Raw genomic sequence first — 10,140 nt, forward strand, 5'->3', positions numbered from 1 at the left:
TTCATTTGAGGAAACCCACCAACATCACAGAGTTGAAGCTGTTCTGTATGGAGGAATGGGCTAAAATTCCTCCAAGCCGGTGTGCAGGACTTATCAACAGTTACCGCAAACGTTTAGTTATTGCTGCACAAGGGGGTCACGCCAGATACTGAAAGCAAAGGTTCATGTACTTTTGACACTCTCAGATATGTAATATTGGATCGTTTTCCTCAATAAATAAATGACCAAGTATAATATTTTTGTCTCGTTTGTTTAACTGGGTTCTCTTTATCTACTTTTAGGACTTGTGTGAAAATCTGATCTTGTTTTAGGTCATATTTATGCAGAAATATAGAAAATTCTAAAGGGTTCACAAACTTTCAAGCACCACTGTAGCTGAATGAACACTAACCCCACCGCCACGCCCTGAAATCTAGTGAAAAGCCTTCCGAGAAGAGTGGAGCTCATTATAACAGCTTTGTTTGTTTGTTTAACCAAAATATTCTCTGCGTGTGTGAAATGTTGAAATGTTGAGTAACTGGTCTGACCAGATTACGACTCTCACCGAAGATAGATTTAACACTGTTAACCAGAACACATACAATTTTAATCAGTTTTTACAGAATCCTTCTGATTGATTTGGAGGTGGAAGATTTTACATTGTACAGTGTTTGTGAATTCTTTTATCTCCATTTTAAACCCTGAGGTCACCCAAGAGTGTCCCTTTTGTTCTCCGAGAGAAACTGTTTGTCTTTTTACATTGCTTCGGATTGCAGTCACTGTTTTATTTGTTGTGGAACATTTTAAGATCATTTGATATGAATTTGACTCTAAATTGACCGTGAGTGTGAATGGTTGTCTGTGTCTATGTGTCAGCCCTGTGATGACCTGGCGACTTGTCCAGGGTGTACCCCGCCTTTCGCCTGTAGTCAGCTGGGATAGGCTCCAGCTTGCCTGCGACCCTGTAGAACAGGATAAAGCGGCTTGAGATAATGAGATGAGATGGGAGATTTCTAGTTCTCACCTGTTTCTCAGCTCTTTCTGCTGTGGCTGTGACGGTGTCGTGACCTTTGTGATTATCCATCATACACAAATAACAGATGCAGGTTTGATCAGTACGACAGTAGATCTCAATCAGCTTGTTATGTTCAGAGCAGATCTTCTCTTGGAGTTTTACTGAGGCTTCAATTAATGTGTGTTTTTTCCATGAAGAAACTTCATAGTGAGGTTTCAGATGAATTTCACAAAATGAAGCCAAACACATCAGACAGGACTTGACGGCTTTGTGTTTTCTCCCAGTGCAGAAATCACACTCCACATCTCCAGGTCCAGCGTAACAGTGAGCAGGAGAAGCAGCTTCGACTTCAGTCTTCTTCAGTTTCTCCACCACTTCATCCAGCATGTTGTTTCTGTGTAGAACAGGCCTTGTCGTGAAAGTGTCTCTGCACTGAGGACAGCTGTAGACGCCCTTCTGATCCTCCTGATCCCAGCAGTCATTAATACACACCTTACAGAAACTGTGACCACAGAGGATAGCCACCGGATCCTTCAGGAGATCCAGACACACTGGACACATGAACTGGTCCTGAGCTACTGAAATACTGGCCTCAGCCATTTTCCTGAACTCACAACGAGAGAGAGACAGAGAGAGAGCAGTTTGTTTTCTCCAAAATGATTAGTTACTTCCTGGTCCTGTGTCTGTGAAAGAGAGATAATGAGAGAGGAGGAGCACAAACACAGAGAGGTCATGAAGACTCCTCTATAAACCATTCTCTTCAGCAGGGGCGGTCCTGGGGGCGGGCCGACCGGGCAGCCGCCCGGGGCGGCATCGCGGTGGCACGAGCGTGGGCGCGAAAAAAAAAGGTCCCCCCCCAAAAAAAAGGTCCCCCCCAAAAAAAACCCCCGAAAAAAAAAAAACAAGACGGGCGGGTGTGTGTGTGTGTGTGTGTGTGTGTGTGAACATTTTGCATGGGGAAGCCCAATAGACCCTTTTCACTGACGTCACCGGAAACCGGAAGTAAACAAACCCTGCGCCATATTGGAAGACCAACAAACTCGTGATTAGGGGGAAATAACGGCAGCGCGTGGAATTTAAACCCACGAGGCACTTGGTTCATCATAAACCTACAATGGTAAACTTTGGTGCTGTGTTAGGGTGTTCTAACAAAGCTGATGGGAAAGGTGAAAAGAAGTCTTTCTACAGAATACCAGCTGTGATTGAGACACAAGGGGAGCAAACCAAGGAGCTTTCTGCCAGGAGACAGAGAATAAGTGCATTACTGAGTGTCTGTGAGCAAAGGAGAGCCTGAACGTTGCAACCTCCCTATTGGCTGTTTATTGGTTGTTTGTAAAAATGTATCAATTGTTGCCCTTCCCACGGGAATCATCGCGGGCTCGAGAGACAAGACCTGACGAGTTAGTTTGTTGGTAGCAGAACAAAATGTCTGGACACAAATCGGGTTTTCAGAAAAGGAAAGAAAATAAACGGAGGGTTGAAAATACAAAAAAGGAGGCAGAAAATGCAAAACGAGTTTTAAGTTAGGACAAATGGTTACTCCGTGGCTGCAGGCTTTCAGTTGTCATTGAATGGTTACTTTTCTGAGGCAGCCCGCCGTGGCTGCAGGCTTTCAGTTGTGTCATTGAATGGTTACTTTTTAAGGCAGCCCGCCATGGCTGCCTGCAGGCTTATTTATTATAGCCCTTTTAATTAAAATAGTTGATATTAAATGTTTATAGTTATAGTTATGTGATGGTTGTCCTGATTTAGACTGTTTTTTTTTTTGGGGGGGGGGTTGCGCGATGTTGCACCCGGGTCCAGATTAGGGCAGAACCGGCCCTGGCTACATTTCAGGTGTAGTTTGTTTTACGAATGTATGTACTTGCATAGATGTGTACTTGGTCTTCCAATATGGCGCTTAACAAAATCTTGCGGCGCGGTGACGTCATGCAGTAGCCCTCGATACCAAAGTTGCGCAGGTGACGTCATCAATGTGTGTGTGTGTGTGTGTGTGTGTGTGCCTAACTTGTCGTAGCCCCATAATATGCACAATCCCGCCAGCGGAACGTTAGTCATCAAAAAGACTTTACTACCATAGTACTACACTACTATAACATTACACAGAGTCTTAAGTAATACATTACGATTTGATCATTGCCATTCTGGTAACAGCAAATTTATAACGGGCCATGTCCGCAACGTACAACACACGATGAGAAATGTTTAAACGACCATGTAAAGCTGTTAACATTCTGTTAGCTAATACAGAGCCCAATGCGGGGGGGCGGCACGAGCGCGGGCGCGGAAAAAAAAAAACGGTCCCCAAAAAAAAGGTCCCCCAAAAAAAAACCCCGAAAAAAAAAAAAAGACGGGCGGGGGGGGGCGCCAGCAGGGGGTTTCGCCCGGGGAGTAAATCACTCTAGGATCACCACTGCTCTTCAGTGCAGAAATATAACCCATGTAGCAGCACTGATTAGGATTAATTTCATGAAATGCACATGGATAATGATGGCCAGATGAAGCTTCAGGAAACACTGAAGCCCATCCATAACCGCTTATCCTGTGAAGGGTCATGGCTGAGCTGGATCCTATCCCAGCTGACTATGGGTGAGAGGCAGGGTTCACCCTGGACAAGTCGCCAGGTCATCACAGGGCTGACACACAGAGACAAGCAACCATCCACACTCACGGTCAATTTAGAGCCACCAATTGCCCTAACCTGCATGTCTTTGGACTGTGGGGGAAACCAGAGCACCCTCACACAGATATGGGGAGAACATGTAAACTTCACACAGAAAGGCCCTCACCGGCCTCTGGGCTCGAACCCAGAACCTTCTTGGTGTGAGGTGACAGTGCTAACCACTACACCACCATGCTGCCCTGCAATCACAAGATTCCTTAGTGTAATGACTCTATGATGTTTCCTGAAATTAATATCTAATAAATAATAATAGTTGATATCTGTCACGCCAAAATGACCATTCATTTATTTCTAAAACGGCTACAAACAAGATGTGTGTTATTTTGCAGTTTGTATCTACAATACTTAATGAAGTAATATTACTACTGATACTACAAATCTCTTTTTTTACACAAGTTTTCCACACAAATGAAGATAAACAAACCACTTAATGACCTAAAACCCTGATCTGGAACAGAGTGTGTGAGGGTTTCTGAAATACATGAGGGTGCAGATCCACTGAGAGCTCTGTAAACCTGTCAGAGAGTTTATGATGGAAGATTTCAGGAAATAAATGACAGAGATGAGAATTGTGTGAACAGTAGTTTCACCAGCAGAGGGCACAAATGAGCAGTAGTGGAAATGCCTAAATGCCATTATCTGTCTTTAAACGCTTTAAAAATAGAGATTTTTTGGTGATTTTGTGTAAATTTTGGCACCTTTTAGTGAGTCTGTGCTGTGAAAATCACTGTAGCGTCAAATGTTTGTGTGTATTTGGTACATTAGTGATGTTTAAAGCTTGTTGGTGCCTAGTGGCCTAATGGATAAGGCACTGGCCTAATGGATAAGGCACTGGCCTCCTAAGCCAGGGACTGTGGGTTTGAGCCCCATCTGGGGTGTGAGATCAGCAGAGTGGTGCAGCGGGAGCGTGCTGGGCCCATAACCCAGAGTCCGATGGATTTAACCCATCCTCTGCTAGCTGGTGGCCTTTAAAATAGGTGGCATGGTGGTGTAGTGGTTAGCACGGTCGCCTCACAGCAAGAAGGTTCTGTGTTTGAACTCAGCGGCCAGCAAGGGCCTTTCTGTGTGGAGTTTGCTTGTTCTCCCCATGTCTGCGTGGTTTCCCCCACAATCCAAAGACATGCAGTTAGGTTGATGTGGGGTGGCCTTGACCCCTGACTGCTCCCTGGGTGCTCTGGGCTGCCCACTGCTGTGCATGTGTTCACTGATTCAGATGGGTTAAATGCAGAGGATGAATTTCACTGTGCTTGAAGTGTGCATGTGATGAATAAAAGTTTCTTCTTCTTAATGGTTAGCCTGTGGGAGTAGAATGGTGATGTCTGATGGAGTGCAGTAGCTTTACATGGTGAACATTTTAGTCTCTCTGTCACTAGTATTGGGAGTTATTGCTAAAGATAGTATAGCTCATAAATACAAATGAACTGAATCTTGTGTTAATTATTTTTATTTCAGTTGTTTTCCATGAGTGTGAATGTGTATGAGGAGAAAATTAGTAGCAGAAGTGGAGTAAAGTCTTTAACTGAGTTTATAAAACACTATAAAGCACAAACAAATCTCCAAACCTTTATTGCCTGCATTTTCATTTCTATCATTACAATGAGCTCTTTATAAATCTTAAAGAGCACAAAACACGTTTTTTTTTCCTTTTCACTGGATATCAAGTCAATTATTCTTGTTTCTGTTCTTTAATTATATTTAAAACTTCCAATCAAATCTCATCTCATAATCTGTAGCCGCTTTATCCTGTTCTACAGGGTCGCAGGCAAGCTGGAGCCTATCCCAGCTGACTACGGGCGAAAGGCGGGGTACACCCTGGACAAGTCGCCAGGTCATCACAGGGCTGACACATAGACACAGACAACCATTCACACTCACTTTAGAGTCACCAGTTAACCTAACCTGTATGCCTTTGGACTGTGGGGGAAACTGGAGCACCCGGAGGAAACCCACGCGGACACGGGGAGAACATGCAAACTCCGCACAGAAAGGCCCTCGCCGGCCCCGGGGCTCGAACCCAGGACCTTCTTGCTGTGAGGCGACAGTGCTAACCACTACACCACCGTGCCGCCCTTCAATCAAATCCATTTTAGTAAAATGTAAAATGTAGAGCTGCAACCACCAATTGGAGTTAGTGACGAAGAATCAATCCAGCTTCTTTAGGATCTTTGGGAGCCTCGCCATCTATGAATCACAGAATGATCCCGAATCACTCCATCCAGGGCTCTGGATCCTCTCCAACAGACTGGATGTTCCTATGGAGACTAGGGGTCTCCAAAAGACCTGACCTGTTTAATTTGATAACAGGACCTTGAAGTAAACAATCTAATTGTTGTACAACAATAACACTAAAGTATAATGACAATGTCACCTTTAACATTCTGGCCTTGCATTCCACTAAAGCTCAATAACTTCAAATCTAGAAATCAAGTGTCCTTTCATGAATCATTGGGTAATAATTCAAAACAATAACATATCAGAAATTGTGATTTAAATCATGAGCAAAATATATTCATTCATTCCTCATAATGAGTTTCTGTAATAAGGATCATGAAATTAACCCCTAACTCGCAACTGAAAGAAGAAATTCCTTCACAGTACAATTTGTATTACAGAATAATAAACTTATTCCCCTCTTTTAATTCAGTATTAGAAAAATAGATCCCAAAACATTTCCTTTAATCACACAGATTGACACAAATGGCTGATCAACATGTACTTTGTGCTGCCTGCAGTCACAACATAAATACTATACGATAATGCTAATCAGCTAATAAATGTGCAGTTTAGTGTATTAAGTGCACAGAGCAACAAGCTTAATGCAACAGTTCACCACAGTATATTTCCATTATAACTAACCCGTTCAGCATGAGTAGCAGCAGCTAACATATAACAGAAGCACCGAAAATATCACTCTCACCGATGCATTTTGTTCCAGTGCTGAGCGCCGTCGGGGACTCTCAGCTCTCACAAGATGAAAGACGGTTCGTCTGTGTAACCGCTTGAGCACAGTGCTAAACTGTAAACAAAGAAACTAGTTGGAGCTAACATTAACTTAAATGATTTGTGGTAGAGGCGGCACGGTGGTGTAGTGGTTAGTGCTGTCGCCTCACAGCAAGAAGGTCCGGGTTCGAGCCCCATGGCCGGCAAGGGCCTTTCTGTGCGGAGTTTGCATGTTCTCCCCGTGTCCACGTGGGTTTCCTCCGGGTGCTCCGGTTTCCCCCACAGTCCAAAGACATGCAGGTTAGGTTAACTGGTGACTCTAAATTGACTGTAGGTGTGAATGTAAGTGTGAATGGTTGTCTGTGTCTATGTGTCAGCCCTGTGATGACCTGGTGACTTGTCCAGGGTGTACCCCGCCTTTCGCCCGTAGTCAGCTGGGATAGGCTCCAGCTTGCCTGCGACCCTGTAGAACAGGATAAAGCGGCTACAGATAATGAGATGAGATTTGCGGTAGTTTTACAACAATCACTATCTTACTGCTTCTGCTCAGCGGATTGTTGCCTTCTCGCTGTCGCGGCCGGAATCAAAAGGAAGTGGAAAAGTACTGCGTATGAACTAGCCTCCTACACAATAGGCTGAATGTGCACGCTAATTGGTTGCTAACAGGCTACCTGCCTTTCGTCTGGTTAGACGCGTTGAACCTGAGTGCTCCCTTCAAGTGCAGTTGGAACATGTTGCTTTCAAGTGCAACACATTAAAGATATTTGAACACATGAAACAACTAATAAAACAACAATTTCCTTTTCAGGTTAAGCTTATGCTTTAGTTAACCAGGTTTTACACCTGGGTTACATATGGATGCTGTCAGTCCCCACTCGCTTGCTCACTCGAGTTTGTTGACGGTGTAGTGGCTGCTGCTTTATGTCCCGGGGCTCCTTCATGCCTGTGTTACCTTCTGGCTCTCCCCTTTTAGTTATGCTGTCATAGTTAGTTGCCGGAGTCCCTGCTTGTACTCAGTGCAATATGTATACTCTTCCTGTTTATTCAAGTGACATTGAGCATACCTAACAACCTGTGTTTTCTCTCTCCCCCCCCCAAATCTGTCCTTCTAAGTTACATTTCGGTCCTGGGATCGAGATGCTGAACCTCTTCTGCTCCTCGGACCTGCCTGATCCATCCTGGTGCCCTGTGTCTGGTTGGAATCTCATCGCATCGCTCCTGTGGAGGACGTCCCCATGTGGACAGTTGGGGGTCAAGCCTGGAGGATGCTCTGGACTTTTGCAGTGGTGCTTTTGTGGCTGGGGACTGCAGTTGACTTGCTGACTTTACAACTACAGTTGTCGTGAACGGTCTTGCGCTCGGGTTTCCGTCAGCTGGGGGTTTATAGCATCAACAAAGCTAACTTTATGGTAGGACTGTTAATGTTATAGTCATGTTCTCTGTTGTTGCCCAGATGGGGATGGGTTCCCTTTTGAGTCTGGTTCCTCTCGAGGTTTCTTCCTCATGTCGTCTGAGGGAGTTTTTCCTTGCCACCGTCGCCACAGGTGTGCTCATTGGGGATAGATTAGGGATAAAATTAGCTCATATTTTAAGTCGTTCAAATTCTGTAAAGCTGCTTTGTGACAATGTTTATTGTTAAACGCGCTATACAAATAAACTTGACTTGACCTCTTTCTGAACTCAGCTGAATTAACAGTTCATTAACTACAATACAACCTTACTGACATTTATCAGATAATCTCTAACAGGATCAGAATATTATCAAGTGCTTACATCAGCCGAATGAGAGTCAGACTCACGCAAGGTGATGGTATTATGTATAACCCCGTTTCTACTAATATTCTGCCGTATTGATAAAATACGGCAGAATATTGCTCATAATATATCTCAGTTGCAAATAACTGAAAAGCTGCAATCACCAGTGACACAGACAGACAATTTCAACACAATGTCAGAATTTTGTTTGATTGATTACGAGACTCTTGAAAAAACTGTACAAAATCTCAGTTCCTCAACATCTGAATTGGACATTCTGCCCACCAACTTTTTTAAGTCTATTCTTCACCTCACAATTACAGATGTGCTTCAGATCATAAATACATCCCTAGAGACTGGCATTTTTCCTGTGTCCCTGAAAAAAGCTGTTGTAAAGCCCCTACTTTAAAAGAATAATCTGGATGCTTCAGTATTGAACAACTACAGGCCAATATCAAATCTACCATTCATCGGGAAAATCCTTGAAAAAATTGTCTTCAATCAATTAACTGCCTTCTTGATATCAAACAGCTGTTTTGATAACTTTCAGTCAGGATTTCATGCCAATCACAGCACTGAAACAGCGCTGATTAAAGTGATAAATGACATACGTCTTAATACTGATGCAGGCAAAACATCGGTCCTGGTGTTACTGGACCTCAGTGCAGCTTTTGATACTGTTGATCACAACATACTGCTATATCGACTTGAACACTGGGTTGGATTGACTGGTAAAGTTATCAATTGGTTAAAATCATACTTAAAAGATAGAAGCTTCTTTGTTACCATGGGAAATTGTACCTCAACATCAATGTCCTTGACCTGTGGTGTCCCCCAGGGTTCGATCCTTGGACCATTACTATTCAACCTTTATATGCTCCCACTTGGACAAATTATCAAGAACAACTCAATTTTGTATCACTGCTATGCAGATGACACCCAAATTTATTTTGCTCTATCACCTAATGATTATGCCCCCCTTGAATGTCTCTACCAGTGTATCGACCAAATCAACAACTGGATGTCACAAAATTTTCTTCAGCTGAACACAGATAGAACAGAAGTAATTCTATTTGGAAAAAAAGATGAAAGACTCAGGATTACCACTATTCTTGACACAAAGGGGATTAAAACAAAAGATATGGTTAAAAATCTTGGTGTTTTCATTGACAGCGAGCTAAACTTTGACAGTCACATGAAAGCAATCACTAAATCGTCATTTTATCACCTAAAAAACATTTCCAAACTAAGAGGACTTATGTCAAAAAATGATCTGGAAAAACTTATACATGCCTTCATCTCTAGTAGGGTTGATTACTGCAATGGCCTTTTCACAGGCCTGCCAAAAAAGACCATCAAACGACTTCAGCTGGTTCAAAATGCAGCGGCTAGGGTTCTCACATGAACAAAAAGAACAGAGCACATTACTCCAATTCTAAGGTCCCTTCACTGGCTTCCAGTAAGCTACAGAATTGACTTTAAAGCATTGCTGCTGGTGTACAAATCTCTAAATGGTACAAGGCCCAATTACCTCTCTGATATGCTGCAGCGACCTAACCCAATCAGATCTACCAGATCGCAGCAGCAAAATTTACTGGTAAAACCTGTTGTTAAAACAAAGTGTGGTGAAGCAGCTTTTAGCTACTATGCAGTACAGCTATGGAACCAACTCCCAGAGAACATCAACAATGCTCTGCTGTTGGCAGCTTCAAATCTAGACTAAAGACCAAGCTGTTTTCAGATGCTTTCTGCTAACTGATAAATATCA

At 43.3% G+C, this 10,140-nt stretch overlaps 1 protein-coding gene across 1 annotated transcript in view; it reads right to left on the bottom strand.

Moving 5' to 3' along the window:
- Positions 1–1,714, bottom strand: part of LOC132876116 (uncharacterized) — a 59,725-nt gene extending 58,011 nt beyond the window's left edge. Inside the window, exon 1 of the mRNA XM_060913393.1 lies at positions 1,004–1,714. Within this exon, the coding sequence (XP_060769376.1) occupies positions 1,004–1,594 (591 nt within the window). The 5' untranslated portion in view covers positions 1,595–1,714. The remainder of the gene's footprint in view (positions 1–1,003) is intronic.
- Between the last annotated feature and the right edge of the window lie 8,426 nt (positions 1,715–10,140).

Source organism: Neoarius graeffei, chromosome 2, assembly GCF_027579695.1.
Source record: "Neoarius graeffei isolate fNeoGra1 chromosome 2, fNeoGra1.pri, whole genome shotgun sequence".
Taxonomy (NCBI): domain Eukaryota; kingdom Metazoa; phylum Chordata; class Actinopteri; order Siluriformes; family Ariidae; genus Neoarius; species Neoarius graeffei.